The sequence below is a fragment of the Oncorhynchus kisutch genome, unplaced genomic scaffold (assembly GCF_002021735.2).
Source record: "Oncorhynchus kisutch isolate 150728-3 unplaced genomic scaffold, Okis_V2 scaffold503, whole genome shotgun sequence".
Taxonomy (NCBI): Eukaryota; Metazoa; Chordata; class Actinopteri; order Salmoniformes; family Salmonidae; genus Oncorhynchus; species Oncorhynchus kisutch.
The window spans coordinates 45,027-64,988 of NW_022262448.1; the positions used below are offsets into that span (position 1 = coordinate 45,027).

At 40.2% G+C, this 19,962-nt stretch overlaps 1 protein-coding gene across 1 annotated transcript; it reads left to right on the forward strand.

Moving 5' to 3' along the window:
* The first annotated feature begins 2,432 nt into the window (after positions 1-2,432).
* On the forward strand, positions 2,433-9,456 carry LOC109884957 (zinc finger protein 239-like). The gene is made up of 2 exons (XM_020476842.2): positions 2,433-2,955; positions 8,280-9,456. The coding sequence occupies exons 1-2, from the start codon at positions 2,649-2,651 to the stop codon at positions 9,113-9,115; spliced, it is 1,143 nt and encodes a 380-aa protein (XP_020332431.2). The 5' UTR covers positions 2,433-2,648; the 3' UTR covers positions 9,116-9,456.
* Positions 9,457-19,962: the final 10,506 nt, after the last annotated feature.

Sequence of the window (19,962 nt, forward strand, 5' to 3'; positions counted from 1 at the left end):
ACTAGCCAATGTCCAGTCTCTTTACAACAAGGTTGATGAAATCTGAGCATGGGTAGCATTCCAGAGGGACATCAGAGACTGTAACGTTCTTTGCTTCACGGAAACATGGCTCACTGGAGAGACGCTATCGGAGTCGGTGCAGCCAACTGGTTTCTCCACGCATCGCGCAGACAGAAACAAACATCTTTCTGGTAAGAAGAGGGGCGGGGGCGAATGCTTCATTGTTAACGTGATGTGGTGTGATCATAACAACATACAGGTACTCAAGTCCTTCTGTTCACCTGATTTAGAATTCCTCACAATCAAATGTCGACCGCATTATCTACCAAGGGAATTCTCTTCGATTATAATCACAGCCGTATATATTCCCCCCCAATCGATGGCTCTGAACAAACTTTATTTGACTCTTTGCAAACCGGAATCCATTTATCCGGAGGCTGCATTCATTGTAGCTGGGGATTTTAACAAGGCTAATCTGAAATCAAGACTCCCTAAATTTGATCAGCATATCGATTGCGCAACCAGGGCTGGAAAAACCGCCCCCAGGTGGTGAGGGTAGGCAACAACATTTCCACCCCGCTGATCCTCAACACTGGGGCCCCACAAGGGTGCGTTCTGAGCCCTCTCCTGTACTCCCTGTTCACCCACGACTCCAACCCAATCATCAAGTTTGCGGACGACACAACAGTGGTAGGCTTGATTACCAACAACGACGAGACGGCCTACAGGGAGGAGGTGAGGGCCCTCGGAGTGTGGTGTCAGGAAAATAACCTCACACTCAACATCAACAAAACTAAGGAGATGATTGTGGACTTCAGGAAACAGCAGAGGGAACACCCCCCTATCCACATCAATGGAACAGTAGTGGAGAGGGTAGTAAGTTTTAAGTTCCTCGGCGTACACATCACAGACAAACTGAATTGGTCCACCCACACAGACAGCATCGTGAAGAAGGCGCAGCAGCGCCTCTTCAACCTCAGGAGGCTGAAGATTTTTGGCTTGTCACCAAAAGCACTCACAAACTTTTACAGATGCACAATCGAGAGCATCCTGTCGGGCTGTATCACCGCCTGGTACGGCAACTGCTCCGCCCACAACCGTAAGGCTCTCCAGAGGGTAGTGAGGTCTGCACAACGCATCACCGGGGGCAAACTACCTGCCCTCCAGGACACCTACACCACCCGATGTCACAGGAAGGCCATAAAGATCATCAAGGACAACAACCACCCGAGCCACTGCCTGTTCACCCCGCTATCATCCAGAAGGCGAGGTCAGTACAGGTGCATCAAAGCTGGGACCGAGAGACTGAAAAACAGCTTCTATCTCAAGGCCATCAGACTGTTAAACAGCCACCACTAACATTGAGTGGCTGCTGCCAACACACTGACTCAACTCCAGCCACTTTAATAATGGGAATTGATGGGAAATTATGTCAAATATATCACTAGCCACTTTAAACAATGCTACCTAATATAATGTTTACATACCCTACATTATTCATCTCATATGTATATGTATATACTGTACTCTATCATCTACTGCATCTTTATGTAATACATGTATCACTAGCCACTTTAACTATGCCACTTTGTTTACATACTCATCTCATATGTATATACTGCGCTCAATAACATCTACTGTATCTTGCCTATGCCGCTCTGTACCATCACTCATTCATATATCTTTATGTACATATTCTTTATCCCCTTACACTTGTGTCTATAAGGTAGTAGTTTTGGAATTGTTAGCTAGATTACTTGTTGGTTATTACTGCATTGTCGGAACTAGAAGCACAAGCATTTCACTACACTCGCAGTAACATCTGCTAATCATGTGTATGTGACAAATAAAATTTGATTTGATTTGAATATGGAGCTCTCTGATAATAGGACATGGAGCTCTCTGATAGTCATTATAGAATATGGAGCTCTCTGATAGTCATTATAGAATATGGAGCTCTCTGATAGTCATAATAGATATGGAGCTCTCTGATGGTCATAATAGAATATGGAGCTCTCTGGTAGTCATTATAGAATATGGAGCTCTCTGATAGTCATAATAGAATATGGAGCTCTCTGATAGTCATTATAGAATATGGAGCGCTCTGATAGTCATAATAGATATGGAGCTCTCTGGTAGTCATAATAGAATATGGAGCTCTCTGATAGTCATTATAGAATATGGAGCTCTCTGATAATAGAAAATGGAGCTCTCTGATAATAGAATATGGAGCTCTTATAGTCATTATAGAATATGGAGCTAAAAATGCATAACTAATCAATCAACACATTATTTTCTTTGTAAAAGTGTTAATATAATATTATTTAATAGACAAAAAATAAACATTCCCTCAACTGCGTTTCCTCCCTCCAGACAGCAGATGGCGATATGTGTGTTTGAGGTGATGTTTCTAGTGTGACGTATAATCTAGTGGACGGTACGCTTCTTCAACAACTGCAGCCACCTCGGAAGCTCGCCAGACAACAAAGTCGGAACATTCAAGATCTTTAGACAATTTCGTGGTTTATTTGCCACTATGTTTTACACGTACTTTTGTGGAAACAACTAGCTACCCCATTTAATTTCATATTGACGTTGTTGTCAGTCGGTTGGTTTAGTTAGCACTAGTTTAGCTAACATCCCCGACCATGAGTTTACTAAAATACTCTCTTCTTGCTGAAGAAGAGGTCTGCTGGACGGAGAAAGATGCTCCCGTGAAAGAGGAGGAGGAAGATGAGGCTGTTACAATACAAAAACAAGTCGAGGGCGAGGCTGTTACGGTGAAAGAAGAGGAAGGCGCGTTCAAAGTGAAAGAGGAGGAAGACGAGGAGGTTACTGTCACAGTGAAAGAAGAGGATTACGATTTTGGAGTGGAGGAGGAAAATAAGGAGATTACTGTCACATTGGAGGAGGAAGAAGCAGAAGAAGAGAAGACTGGAGATCTGATTAAGTCCAGTAAGTACTATCTTAAACAGGGACACAAACTCTGCAGTTGTTGAACTAATGTGTGATTTTTAAAAGGACACTACACTTGGATATGGTTTTCTGTATCGTAGGAATTGTTAAAGACGTCCTCCGGTGACTTTAAAAAAAACTTTTACTGTTGAAAAGCGATATATAAATACACTAAAGAACAACATAGTGTGTGTTTTTTTAAAAGACACAACTGCACATTTCAAGGAGTTTGATGGGAAGACACCAGCTAGAACTCCAGGCAGCGTTCTGCATATTCTCCCGACAGATTCATGGGTAGCAGCTGCGTAGAAGAGGGTGGGGGGCGAACAGTCTATGACTAGGGTGGCTGGAGTCTTTGACAATATTTAGGGCCTTCCTCTGACACCCCCTGGTATAAAGGTCCTGGATGACAGGAAGCTTGAAACCTGTGATGTACTGGGCCGTACGCACTACACTCTGTAGTGCCTTGTGGTCGGAGGCCGAGTAGTTGCCGTACCAGGCAGTGATTCAACCCAAATTTCAAGGAGTTTGATGGGAAGACACCAGCTAGAACTCCAGGCAGCGTTCTGCATATTCTCCCGACAGATTTCAGCCGGCGACTGGCTCATGTGAACTACAATCAAGAAGCTTGTGTTACAACCTGGCCTCAGAAGGGGAAGGGTTAGCTCACATGCTAAGTCGTTGCAAACTAGCTAAAAAAGAGTAGTACGTAGTTCAAAAGTAGCTAATTAGCTAAAAATGCTAAAGTTATCCGTGTTGAGATTCGAACTCGCAACCTTTGGGTTGCTATAGAGGTTCGTGTTATACGCTCACTCACCCACACCAGTCAACCACCACACCTTCATTTTTGCCTTAAATAACCATCTGTCTTATGTAACCAAACATCATACTAATTTCAGTGTCCTGGATGTAAATGTACTATGTTTTGTCTAGTCTGAGACAAGCCGTGTTTGTTTTAGAAAGTCAATCATTACTTGCGATATGGCGTTTGAAACAGCGCGAAAGAATCCTTCAACTTAAAAATATACTCCATACAGCCTCCATCCTACTAAACTACACTGTAGTAGTTACAGATCCATACAGCTATCGAGCCTCCATCCTACTAAACTACACTGTAGTAGTTACAGATCCATACAGCCTCCATCCTACTAAACTACACTGTAGTAGTTACAGATCCATACAGCCTCCATCCTACTAAACTACACTGTAGTAGTTACAGATCCATACAGCCTCCATCCTACTAAACTACACTGTAGTCACTACAACATCAATACATCCAGTCACTGCAACATCACTACATCCAGTCACTGCAACATCACCACATCCAGTTACTACAACATCACCACATCCAGTTACTACAACATCACTACATCCAGTCACTACAACATCACTACATCCAGTTACTACAACATCACCACATCCAGTCACTGCAACATCACTACAACATCACTACATCCAGTCACTACAACATCACCACATCCAGTCACTGCAACATCACTACAACATCACCACATCCAGTCACCGCAACATCACTACATCCAGTCACTGCAACATCAATACATCCAGTCACTGCAACATCACTACAACATCACTACATCCAGTCACTACAATATCACTACATCCAGTCACTGCAACATCACTACATCATCACTACATCCAGTCACTACAACATCACTACATCCAATCACTACACCCAGCCACTACAACATCACTACATCCAGTCACTACAACATCACCACATCCAGTCACTACAACATCACCACATCCAGTCACTACAACATCACCACATCCAGTCACTACAACATCACCACATCCAGTCACTACAACATCACCACATCCAGTCACTACAACATCACCCCATCCAGTCACTGCAACATCAATACATCCAGTCACTACAACGTCAATACATCCAGTCACTACAACGTCACTACATCCAGTCACTACAACATCACCACATCCAGTCACTACAACATCACCACATCCAGTCACTACAACATCACTACAACATCACCACATCCAGTCACTGCAACATCAATACACCCAGCCACTACAACATCACTACATCCAGTCACTACAACATCACCACATCCAGTCACTACAACATCACCACATCCAGTCACTACAACATCACCACATCCAGTCACTACAACATCACCCCATCCAGTCACTGCAACATCAATACATCCAGTCACTACAACGTCACTACATCCAGTCACTACAACATCACCACATCCAGTCACTACAACATCACCACATCCAGTCACTACAACATCACTACAACATCACCACATCCAGTCAATACATCCAGTCACTACAACATCACCACATCCAGTCACTACAACATCACTACAACATCACCACATCCAGTCAATGCAACATCACTACATCCAGTCACTGCAACATCAATACATCCAGTCACTACAACATCACTACATCCAGTCACTACAACATAACTACAACATCACCACATCCAGTCAATACATCCAGTCACTACAACATCACCACATCCAGTCACTACAACATCACTACAACATCACCACATCCAGTCAATGCAACATCACTACATCCAGTCACTGCAACATCACTACATCCAGTCACTACAACGTCACTACATCCAGTCACTACAACATCACTACATCGTCACTACATCCAGTCACTACAACATCACCACATCCAGTCACTACAACATCACTACAACATCACCACATCCAGTCACTACAACATCACTACATCATCACTACATCCAGTCACTACATCATCACTACAACATCACTATATCCAGTCACTACAACATCACCACATCCAGTCACTGCAACATCACTACATCCAGTCACTACGACCAATCACTACAACATCAATACAACATCAATACAACCAGTCACTACAACATCACTACAAAATCAATACAACCAGTCATTACAACATCAATACTACTAGTCACTACAACGTCACTACATCCAGTCACTACAACATCACTACAACATCACTACATCCAGTCACTACAACATCACCACATCCAGTCACTACAATATCAATACATCCAGTCACTACAACATCAATACGACCAGTCACTACAACATCAATACGACCAGTCACTACAACATCAATACGACCAGTCACTACAACATCAATACAACCAGTCACTACAACATCACTACATCCAGTCACTACAACATCACTACATCCAGTCACTACAACATCACTACAACATCACCACATCCAGTCACTACATTATCACTACAACATCACTACAACATCAATACGACCAGTCACTACAACGTCACTACAACATCATACGACCAGTCACTACATCGTCACTACAACATCAATACATCCAGTCACTACAACATCAATACATCCAGTCACTACAACAACACTACATCCAGTCACTACAACAACACTACATCCAGTCACTACAACATCACCACATCCAGTCACTACAACATCACCACATCCAGTCACATCATCATCAATACATCCAGTCACTACAACATCAATACAACATCACTACAACATCAATAAGACCAGTCACTACAACATCACTACATCCAGTCACTACAACATCACTACAACATCAATACGACCAGTCACTACATCACCACGACCAGTCACTACAACATCACTACGACCAGTCACTACAACACCACTAGTGACTGGTCGTAGTTATTGGTCGTAGTGATGGAGTGACTGGTCGTAGTGATGTTGTAGTGATGTTGTAGTGACTGGATGTAGTGATGTTGTAGTGACTGGATGTAGTGATGTTGTAGTGACTGGTCGTATTGATGTTGTAGTGACTGGTCGTAGTGATGTTGTGGTGACTGGTCGTAGTGATGTTGTGGTGACTGGTCGTAGTGATGTTGTGGTGACTGGTCGTAGTGATGTTGTGGTGACTGGTCGTAGTGATGTTGTAGTGATGTTGTAGTGACTGGTCGTATTGATGTTGTAGTGACTGGTCGTATTGATGTTGTAGTGACTGGTCGTAGTGATGTTGTAGTGATGTTGTAGTGACTGGTCGTATTGATGTTGTAGTGACTGGTCGTAGTGATGTTGTAGTGATGTTGTGGTTACTGGTCGTAGTGATGTTGTAGTGACTGTTTGTAGTGATGTTGTAGTGATGTTGTAGTGACTGGTCGTAGTGATGTTGTAGTGATGTTGTGGTTACTGGTCGTAGTGATGTTGTAGTGACTGTTTTTAGTGATGTTGTAGTGACTGGTCGTATTGATGTTGTAGTGACTGGTCGTATTGATGTTGTAGTGACTGGTCATATTGATGTTGTAGTGACTGGTCGTAGTGATGTTGTAGTGACTGGTCGTAGTGATGTTGTAGTGACTGGTCGTATTGATGTTGTAGTGACTGGTCGTAGTGATGTTGTAGTGACTGGTCATATTGATGTTGTAGTGACTGGTCGTAGTGATGTTGTAGTGATGTTGTAGTGACTGGTCGTAGTGATGTTGTAGTGACTGGTCGTATTGATGTTGTAGTGACTGGTCGTATTGATGTTGTAGTGACTGGTCGTATTGATGTTGTAGTGATGTTGTAGTGACTGGTCGTAGTGATGTTGTAGTGATGTTGTGGTTACTGGTCGTAGTGATGTTGTAGTGACTGTTTTTAGTGATGTTGTAGTGACTGGTCGTAGTGATGTTGTAGTGACTGGTCGTAGTGATGTTGTAGTGACTGGTCGTATTGAAGTGGTAGTGACTGGTCGTATTGATGTTGTAGTGACTGGTCGTATTGATGTTGTAGTGACTGGTCGTATTGATGTTGTAGTGACTGGTCGTATTGATGTTGTAGTGACTGGTCGTATTGATGTTGTAGTGACTGGTCGTATTGATGTTGTAGTGACTGGTCGTATTGATGTTGTAGTGACTGGTCGTATTGATGTTGTAGTGACTGGTCGTAGTGATGTTGTAGTGACTGGTCGTAGTGATGTTGTGGTTACTGGTCGTATTGATGTAGTGACTGGTGGTAGTGATGTTGTGGTTACTGGTCGTAGTGATGTTGTAGGGTTGTTGTGATGTTGTAGTGATGTTGTAGTGACTGGTCGTAGTGATGTTGTAGTGACTGGTCGTAGTGGTGTTGTAGTGATGTTGTAGTGGGGTTGTAGTGACTGGTGGTAAAGAATAATAATTCAAATGGAACTTTGAACAGGTATTACCTGGGATTATCTGACGGCTATCAACCAATCAGCATCCAGAATCCATATTTACCATTTTATAATGAGGGATCTAATCTGGATTAAACCTCATAGGAAGACCGTTCAATCATGTGGAGGTTTTATTCTTGCCTCTCTGTTTAACCAAATACTCTGTTTTTATCTTTGGCAGGAGAGAAACCAGACTCTCACTCTGACAGCGGGAAGAGTCATTCAGAGAATCCAGACCCAGAGATTCCCAAACCAGCGACACGACTCAACTGCTCCCAGTGTGGAAAGAGTTTTAAGTGGTTATGTAAGCTCAAAGAGCATGAGAGAACACACACAGGAGAAAAGCTCTTCCAATGCACCCATTGTGAAAAGAGATTTAACCAGTCATCACATCTGAAAGAGCATGAGAGAATACACACAGGAGAGAAGCCTTTCCAATGCTCCCAGTGTGGAACGAAATGTACACGGTTAAAGCACCTGAAAGAGCATGAGAGGATACACACAGGAGAGAAGCCTTTCCAATGCTCCCAGTGTGGAAAGGGTTTTACACGGTTAGGAAACCTGAAAGAACATGAAATAATACACACAGGAGAGAGGCCTTACCATTGCTCCCAATGTGGAAAGAGTTTTACCCGAGTAGGGAACCTGAACAAACATAAGAGAATACACTCTGGAGAGAAGCCTTACCCCTGTTCCCATTGTGGAAATCATTTTAGATGGTTAGGAGACCTGAAGGAGCACGAGAAGACACACACAGGGGAGAAACCTTACCATTGCTCCTTGTGCGGAAAGGATTTTACCAAGTTAGGGAACCTAAAAGAGCATAAGAAGAAACACACAGGAGAAAAGCCATACCCATGCTCCCTGTGTGGAAAGACTTTTACCCAGTTAGGGAGCCTGAAATATCACGAGGGGACACACACAGAAAAAAAGACCTACCACTGCTCTCGGTGTCAAAAGACATTTACCCGATTAGGGAACCTGAAAAAGCATGAGAGAATACACACACTCAGGTGAGGATAAGACCGTCCACTGCTCCCAGTGTGGACAGAGTTTAGGTCAGTTAGGGAACCTTAAAGAGCAGGAAAACACATACAGCGGAGAACCATTACCACTGCTCTAATTACGGAAAGACATTTTCCCAGTCTGAGGACCTGAAATCACATGACAGAATAGAGGCTGTGTTCTGAAATGTGTTTTGTTTAGATGAAATCATATATCAGCTTTCCCAGGACGGCCGTGCACCAGAAATACCTGTAGAGACGCGAAAGAGAGAGCGAGAAAGAGAGAGAAAGAGAGAGAAAGAGAGAGAGAGAAAGAGAGAGAGAGAGAGAGAGAAAGAGAGAGAAAAAGAGAGAGAGAAAGAGAGAGAGAGAAAGAGAGAGAGAGAAAGAGAGAGAAAGAGAGAGAGAGAAAGAGAGAGAAAGAGAGAGAAAGAGAGAGAAAGTGCACCAGAAATACCTGTAGAGACGCACGAGATTAAACTTCACTTCACTTTTTTACTTTGCCCCGTTAACACTATAAACGTTTCCCACTACTGAAACTGGGAATTATTATTATTATTATATTACTGTGGGAATTGTGGTTGAATACACCTAATATCAGCCCCCTTTCAAAAAACAAATGAACTATTCAAGACTGTCTGATTTGATTTTTTAGGTAGAGTGCATCGGAGGAGGATTCTATTGCACTGAAAAGTCAGGTGGGGCAGTGAGTGGATGTGCTTGTTTTGAAATCAAACCATGTAGCCGCGTGTACACAGTTGTTAGCCCAGTTGTAGCTAATTTCTGGTCAGCAATGGTGAGTGATGACTTCCTACGGGTACATACACAGGAGGAGAAGACATACCACTGCTCTCAGTGTGGAAAGACATTTTCCCAGTCAGAGGACCTGAAATCACATGAGAGAATAGAGAGGCTGTGTTCTGACAGTTTTTGCTTTGTCATTGTGGGGTTTTGTGTATAGATTGAGTAACAAAACAAGTTTTTAATACATTATAGAATAAAGCTGTAACGTAACAAAATGTGGAAAATGTCTAGGGGTCTGAATACTTTCCAGAAGGCCCTGTATGTCATGATAGGGGTCTGAATACTTTCAGAAGGCCCTGTATGTCATGATAGGGGTCTGAATACTTTCAGAAGGCCCTGTATGTCATGATAGGGGTCTGAATACTTTCAGAAGGCCCTGTATGTCATGACTGCCCTCACACAAAAAAAATATTGTTGTCAGGGTGCAATATAACTGCAGTAGGCTGCAAATAAGTTCATTTTACTGCAGTTATTCTGCATTGGAAATACCACAGTCACCCCACTTTTACTGCAGTTATTCTGCATTGGAAATACCACAGTCACCCCACTTTTACTGCAGTTATTCTGCATTGGAAATACCACAGTCACCCCACTTTTACTGCAGTTATTCTGCATTGGAAATACCACAGTCACTCCACTTTTACTGCAGTTATTCTGCATTGGAAATATCACAGTCACCCCACTTTTACTGCAGTTATTCTGCATTGGAAATACCACAGTCACCCCACTTTTACTGCAGTTATTCTGCATTGGAAATACCACAGTCACCCCACTTTTACTGCAGTTATTCTGCATTGGAAATACCACAGTCACCCCACTTTTACTGCAGTTATTCTGCATTGGAAATACCACAGTCACTCCACTTTTACTGCAGTTATTCTGCATTGGAAATACCACAGTCACCCCACTTTTACTGCAGTTATTCTGCATTTGAAATAACACAGTCACTCCACTTTTACTGCAGTTATTCTGCATTGGAAATATCACAGTCACCCCACTTTTACTGCAGTTATTCTGCATTGGAAATACCACAGTCACTCCACTTTTACTGCAGTTATTCTGCATTGGAAATACCACAGTCACCCCACTTTTACTGCAGTTATTCTGCATTTGAAATACCACAGTCACTCCACTTTTACTGCAGTTATTCTGCATTGGAAATACCACAGTCACCCCACTTTTACTGCAGTTATTCTGCATTGGAAATACCACAGTCACCCCACTTTTACTGCAGTTATTCTGCATTGGAAATACCACAGTCACCCCACTTTTACTGCAGTTATTCTGCATTTGAAATACCACAGTCACTCCACTTTTACTGCAGTTATTCTGCATTTGAAATACCACAGTCACCCCACTTTTACTGCAGTTATTCTGCATTGGAAATACCACAGTCACTCCACTTTTACTGCAGTTATTCTGCATTGGAAATACCACAGTCACCCCACTTTTACTGCAGTTATTCTGCATTGGAAATACCACAGTCACCCCACTTTTACTGCAGTTATTCTGCATTGGAAATACCACAGTCACCCCACTTTTACTGCAGTTATTCTGCATTTGAAATACCACAGTCACCCCACTTTTACTGCAGTTATTCTGCATTGGAAATACCAGTCACCCCACTTTTACTGCAGTTATTCTGCATTTGAAATACCACAGTCACCCCACTTTTACTGCAGTTATTCTGCATTTGAAATACCAGTCACTCCACTTTTACTGCAGTTATTCTGCATTGGAAATACCACAGTCACTCCACTTTTACTGCAGTTATTCTGCATTGGAAATACCACAGTCACCCCACTTTTACTGCAGTTATTCTGCATTGGAAATACCACAGTCACCCCACTTTTACTGCAGTTATTCTGCATCGGAAATACCAGTCACCCCACTTTTACTGCAGTTTCAAAATCGCATGTTTTGTTGTTGTAAGGGTGTAAACACATATTGCTTTACCGATTTAACATTTCCAAAACAGCACCACCGTGGCAACTGTGCAGCCTCACTCTACTCTACCGTGATATCAAAGTAACTTTGGATAAGGCACCAAAAAAATAAAATACACGACTCCATCTGTGTATGAGAGAGCATCTGACTCAGTTTCCCAGAAGAAAAAAAATGTATTCACGCACGCAAATTCAGGAGGAAACTGGAGAGCGGATGGCTGGACAGCGTTCAGCGAGTGTCGGCTCACTTGACCGCAGTGAAACACTGAAGAACTTTGATTTTGCCGCTATTTTTGGCAACGGAGGTGACCGACTAGCTGTTGTTGTTGGTTCGTCACTAGTTACCACAGCCACAAATAGCTAAACCCTCCCTATTTCTAAACAAGTTATTATTAAAATCTGATTTAACACCTTAACCACACTGCTAACCTTATAGATGGTTTAGCAACAAACCTTAACCACGCTGCTAACCTTATAGATGGTTTAGCAACAAACCTTAACCACGCTGCTAACCTTATAGGTTGTTTAGCAACAAACCTTAACCACACTGCTAACCTTATAGGTTGTTTAGCAACAAACCTTAACCACACTGCTAACCTTATAGGTTGTTTAGCAACAAACCTTAACCACACTGCTAACCTTATAGGTTGTTTAGCAACAAACCTTAACCACGCTGCTAACCTTATAGGTTGTTTAGCAACAAACCTTAACCACGCTGCTAACCTTATAGATGGTTTAGCAACAAACCTTAACCACGCTGCTAACCTTATAGGTTGTTTAGCAACAAACCTTAACCACACTGCTAACCTTATAGGTTGTTTAGCAACAAACCTTAACCACGCTGCTAACCTTATAGATGGTTTAGCAACAAACCTTAACCACGCTGCTAACCTTATAGGTTGTTTAGCAACAAACCTTAACCACACTGCTAACCTTATAGGTTGTTTAGCAACAAACCTTAACCACGCTGCTAACCTTATAGGTTGTTTAGCAACAAACCTTAACCACGCTGCTAACCTTATAGATGGTTTAGCAACAAACCTTAACCACGCTGCTAACCTTATAGATGGTTTAGCAACAAACCTTAACCACGCTGCTAACCTTATAGATGGTTTAGCAACAAACCTTAACCACACTGCTAACCTTATAGGTTGTTTAGCAACAAACCTTAACCACACTGCTAACCTTATAGGTTGTTTAGCAACAAACCTTAACCACACTGCTAACCTTATAGGTTGTTTAGCAACAAACCTTAACCACGCTGCTAACCTTATAGATGGTTTAGCAACAAACCTTAACCACGCTGCTAACCTTATAGATGGTTTAGCAACAAACCTTAACCACGCTGCTAACCTTATAGATGGTTTAGCAACAAACCTTAACCACGCTGCTAACCTTATAGATGGTTTAGCAACAAACCTTAACCACGCTGCTAACCTTATAGATGGTTTAGCAACAAACCTTAACCACACTGCTAACCTTATAGATGGTTTAGCAACAAACCCGACATGTGCTCAAATATGGGGCAAAACAGACGGGGTTGGTCTAGATTATTGACAACATGTACACTATATTTATCAAATTGTTGATTGAAAAACATAAATAAATTGGCACAATGAGCACCTGTTGTGTCTCAGATACATTGTTACAGTTGGTTAACCAGCTAGCGAAGTTTAACATAGATGTGCCGTCAGTCAAAACACCTCAAAACGAGACGCTTATCAAGAAGAAGATTAAACTAATTTAAAGGATCCGATTCCCCACATTGCAGCTTCTTGTCATTGTTCATCGCTATCTGTCCATCCAGAATCACAACAGCACACTGACTTCTGCCCCATGGATGCACATCGTTTTCATCATGTCAGTTAACCATTCGAACTCTAACCTTAAATTTAAGACTAAAAAGCGCATTTAAAAAATATCTATATTTTAAAGAAGAAGCTCTCGTCCTCTAGATTATGTCACGCTAGAAGCATCGCCTGAAAGACGCACATCGCCATCTGCTGACTGGAGTGGGTACAGGAATTGTTAAATTTTTCTTTCTTTTTTTCTTTCAAAAGTTTAATATTATATTGAGACTTAGAAAGACAAGTTTTTGTTGATCGATTAGTGAGGATTTAAAATAAACTTCACATCTGTATTCAATGCAAATTCTGATTCAGTCAAATTAACAACTAGCTCTGTGCTGCTTCTACATAGTGGATGGGAACATTCATGTTTTTCATGTCAACAACTCATCAATGTTGTTATAAAAACGCCATCACATTTTCATCGTCCTTTATCTTGACGACTAGTAAACAAATTAACTCAGTGAAACAAAACGACTCAATTCAAGAGGTTTCAATGTTCAAAATCAAGAAATGCTCATTCTATTAATCTATTCCATCATTTACATGGTGATATATCTAAATCATGTATTCAATCAAATTTATTTAGCGAAAAGCCAGATCACATCAAATCACAGAGGTTTAAGGTTAGAATCAAGAAATGCAAAACTCCATTCATCTATATAATAATTAACATTTAGCAATATCCCCCAAATATAATGAACAATAGTAGAGGGTTTATACTCGTATGCAATGGATGAAGGTTAGTATAGTATATAGTATTTATAGTATAGTATTTATCATTTATAGTAGAGGGTTTATACTCGTATGCTATGGATGACATTTCATTGAATTTCATCATTCATTCATCAGCTCTCAATGGCATATCTGTATAAGTTTGTAAGGGTCTTAGGTGACAGGCCAAATTTCTTCAGCCTCCTGAGGTTGAAGAGGCACTGTTGCTCCTTCTTCACCACACTGTCTGAGTGGATGGACCATTTTCAGATTGTCAGGGATGTGTACGCTAAGGAACCTGAAGCTTTTCACCTTCTCCACTGCGGCTGGTCTCCTGAAGTCCACGATCAGCTCCTTTGTTTTTGTTGACGTTGAGGGAGAGGTTATTTTCTTGGCACCACTCACCTCCTCCCTGTAGACTGTTTGGTCATTGTTGGTAATCAGGCCTATCACTGTTGTGTCGTCAACAAACTTGATGATTGAGTTGGAGGCGTGGCCATGCAATCTTGGATTCATAGTAGGACCAGAGGACCTTGTGCATTTCAGATATGATAAAACCCCAATGTTTATAACCTAGGATAAATTAGCTAGCAACAGCAAGCGAACTAGCTAAATTGCCATGAATGCTTTTTCAACCTGTCCCAAAAATGAATTTACTTGGTTCAGAGTTAATTTTGATATTTCAACCTGCGTGTCCTGATCCCGTCTGGTGTGGATGGACAAAATCAACATGCATAAATGTATTAGACCTAATGGATAAATAGACTTAGTCAGTATAGGATACATGTATTAGACCTAATGGATAAATAGACTAGTCAGTATATGTTACACGTAATAGACCTAATGGATAAATAGACTAGTCAGTATAGGATACATGTAATAGACCTAATGGATGAATAGACTAGTCAGTATAGGATGCATTTATGGTGCCTTATTATGTTATAATGTATTAGCTACCATGGTGCCTTATTCTACTGTATTAGCTACCATGGAGCCTTATTCTATTCTACTCTATTAGCTACCATGGAGCCTTATTCTATTATAATGTATTAGCTACCATGGAGCCTTATTCTATTCTACTGTATTAGCTACCATGGTGCCTTATTCTACTGTATTAGCTACCATGGAGCCTTATTCTATTCTACTCTATTAGCTACCATGGAGCCTTATTCTATTCTACTGTATTAGTTACCATGGATCCTTATTCTATTATAATGTATTAGCTACCATGGTGCCTTATTCTATTATAATGCATTAGCTACCATTGAGCCTTATTCTATTCTACTCTATTAGCTACCATGGAGCCTTATTCTATTCTACTCTATTAGCTACCATGGAGCCTTATTCTATTCTACTGTATTAGTTACCATGGAGCCTTATTCTATTATAATGTATTAGCTACCATGGTGCCTTATTCTATTATAATGCATTAGCTACCATGGAGCCTTATTCTATTCTACTGTATTAGCTACCATGGTGCATTATTCTATTATAATGTATTAGCTACCATGGTGCCTTATTCTACTGTATTAGCTACCATGGCGCCTTATTCTATTCTACTCTATTAGCTACCATGGAGCCTTATTCTATTCTACTGTATTAGTTACCATGGAGCCTTATTCTATTATAATGTATTAGCTACCATGGTGCCTTATTCTATTATAATGCATTAGCTACCATGGAGCCTTATTCTATTCCACTGTATTAGCTACCATGGTGCCTTATTCTATTATAATGTATTAGCTACCATGGAGCCTTATTCTATTCTACTGTATTAGCTACCATGGTGCCTTATTCTATTATAATGCATTAGCTACCATGGTGCCTTATTCTACTGTATTAGCTACCATGGTGCCTTATTCTATTCTACTGTATTAGCTACCATGGAGCCTTATTCTATTACAATGTATTAGCTACCATGGTGCCTTATTCTATTACAATGTATTAGCTACCATGGAGCCTTATTCTATTATACTGTATTAGCTACCATGGAGCCTTATTCTACTCTACTGTATTAGCTACCATGGTGCCTTATTCTATTATAATGTATTAGCTACCATGGTGCCTTATTCTATTCTACTGTATTAGCTACCATGGAGCCTTATTCTACTCTACTCTATTAGCTACCATGGTGCCTTATTATAATGTATTAGCTACCATGGAGCCTTATTCTATTACAATGTATTAGCTACCATGGTGCCTTATTCTATTACAATGTATTAGCTAACATGGAGCCTTATTCTACTCTACTGTATTAGCTACCATGGTGCCTTATTCTAATATAATGTATTAGCTACCATGGAGCCTTATTCTAATGTATTAGCTACCATGGAGCCTTATTCTAATCTACTGTATTAGCTACCATGGAGCCTTATTCTAATCTACTGTATTAGCTACCATGGAGCCTTATTCTACTCTACTGTATTAGTTACCATGGAGCCTTATTCTATTCTACTGTATTAGTTACCATGGAGCCTTATTCTATTATAATGTATTAGCTACCATGGAGCCTTATTCTATTCTACTGTATTAGTTACCATGGAGCCTTATTCTATTATAATGTATTAGCTACCATGGTGCCTTATTCTACTGTATTAGCTACCATGGTGCCTTATTCTATTATAATGCATTAGCTACCATGGTGCCTTATTCTACTCTACTGTATTAGCTACCATGGAGCCTTATTCTACTCTACTCTATTAGCTACCATGGTGCCTTATTATAATGTATTAGCTAACATGGAGCCTTATTCTACTCTACTGTATTAGCTACCATGGTGCCTTATTCTAATATAATGTATTAGCTACCATGGAGCCTTATTCTAATGTATTAGCTACCATGGAGCCTTATTCTAATCTACTGTATTAGCTACCATGGAGCCTTATTCTAATCTACTGTATTAGCTACCATGGAGCCTTATTCTATTCTACTGTATTAGTTACCATGGAGCCTTATTCTATTATAATGTATTAGCTACCATGGTGCCTTATTCTACTGTATTAGCTACCATGGTGCCTTATTCTATTATAATGCATTAGCTACCATGGAGCCTTATTATATTATAATGTATTAGCTACCATGGAGCCTTATTCTATTATACTGCATTAGCTACCATGGAGCCTTATCATATTATATTGTATTAGCTATCATGGAGCCTTATTCTACTCTACTGTATTAGTTACCATGGTGCCTTATTCTATTATAATGTATTAGCTACCATGGTGCCTTATTCTACTGTATTAGCTACCATGGTGCCTTATTCTATTCTACTGTATTAGCTACCATGGAGCCTTATTCTACTCTACTGTATTAGCTACCATGGAGCCTTATTCTACTCTACTGTATTAGCTATCATGGAGCCTTATTCTATTCTACTGTATTAGCTACCATGGAGCCTTATTCTACTCTACTGTATTAGCTACCATGGAGCCTTATTCTATTCTACTGTATTAGCTACCATGGAGCCTTATTCTATTCTACTGTATTAGCTACCATGGAGCCTTATTCTACTGTATTAGCTACCATGGTGCCTTATTCTATTCTACTGTATTAGCTACCATGGAGCCTTATTCTATTATAATGTATTAGTTAACTTGGAGCCTTATTCTACTTTTTATTTTTCATTTCTTTCAAAAGTTCAATATTATATTGAGACTGACAAAGACACGTTTTTGTTGATCGATTGGTGAGAATTTTTATATAAACTTCACATCTACTACACATCTGTATTCTATGCAAATTCTGATTCATTCAGTCAACAGATAATATCAAATTAACAACTAGCTCTATACTGCTTCTACATAGTGGATGGGAACATTCATGTTTTTCATGTCAACAACTCATCAATGTTGTTATAAAAACGCCATCACATTTTCATCGTCCTTTATCTTGACGACTAGTAAACATATTAACTCAGTGAAACAAAACGACTCAATTCAAGAGGTTTCAATGTTCAAAATCAAGAAATGCTCATTCTATTAATCTATTCCATCATTTACATGGTGATATATCTAAATCATGTATTCAATCAAATTTATTTAGCGAAAAGCCAGATCACATCAAATCACAGAGGTTTAAGGTTAGAATCAAGAAATGCAAAACTCCATTCATCTATATAATAATTAACATTTAGCAATATCCCCCAAATATAATGAACAATAGTAGAGGGTTTATACTCGTATGCAATGGATGAAGGTTAGTATAGTATATAGTATTTATAGTATAGTATTTATCATTTATAGTAGAGGGTTTATACTCGTATGCTATGGATGACATTTCATTGAATTTCATCATTCATTCATCAGCTCTCAATGGCATATCTGTATAAGTTTGTAAGGGTCTTAGGTGACAGGCCAAATTTCTTCAGCCTCCTGAGGTTGAAGAGGCACTGTTGCTCCTTCTTCACCACACTGTCTGAGTGGATGGACCATTTTCAGATTGTCAGGGATGTGTACGCTAAGGAACCTGAAGCTTTTCACCTTCTCCACTGCGGGTGGTCTCCTGAAGTCCACGATCAGCTCCTTTGTTTTTGTTGACGTTGAGGGAGAGGTTATTTTCTTGGCACCACTCACCTCCTCCCTGTAGACTGTTTGGTCATTGTTGGTAATCAGGCCTATCACTGTTGTGTCGTCAACAAACTTGATGATTGAGTTGGAGGCGTGGCCATGCAATCTTGGATTCATAGTAGGACCAGAGGACCTTGTGCATTTCAGATATGATAAAAACCCAATGTTTATAACCTAGGATAAATTAGCTAGCAACAGCAAGCGAACTAGCTAAATTGCCATGAATGCTTTTTCAACCTGTCCCAAAAATGAATTTACTTGGTTCAGAGTTAATTTTGATATTTCAACCTGCGTGTCCTGATCCCGTCTGGTGTGGATGGACAAAATCAACATGCATAAATGTATTAGACCTAATGGATAAATAGACTTAGTCAGTATAGGATACATGTATTAGACCTAATGGATAAATAGACTAGTCAGTATAGGATACATGTAATAGACCTAATGGATGAATAGACTAGTCAGTATAGGATGCATTTATGGTGCCTTATTATATTATAATGTATTAGCTACCATGGTGCCTTATTCTACTGTATTAGCTACCATGGAGCCTTATTCTATTCTACTCTATTAGCTACCATGGAGCCTTATTCTATTCTACTGTATTAGCTACCATGGTGCCTTATTCTACTGTATTAGCTACCATGGAGCCTTATTCTATTCTACTCTATTAGCTACCATGGAGCCTTATTCTATTCTACTGTATTAGTTACCATGGATCCTTATTCTATTATAATGTATTAGCTACCATGGTGCCTTATTCTATTATAATGCATTAGCTACCATTGAGCCTTATTCTATTCTACTCTATTAGCTACCATGGAGCCTTATTCTATTCTACTGTATTAGTTACCATGGAGCCTTATTCTATTATAATGCATTAGCTACCATGGAGCCTTATTCTATTCTACTGTATTAGCTACCATGGTGCCTTATTCTATTATAATGTATTAGCTACCATGGAGCCTTATTCTATTCTACTGT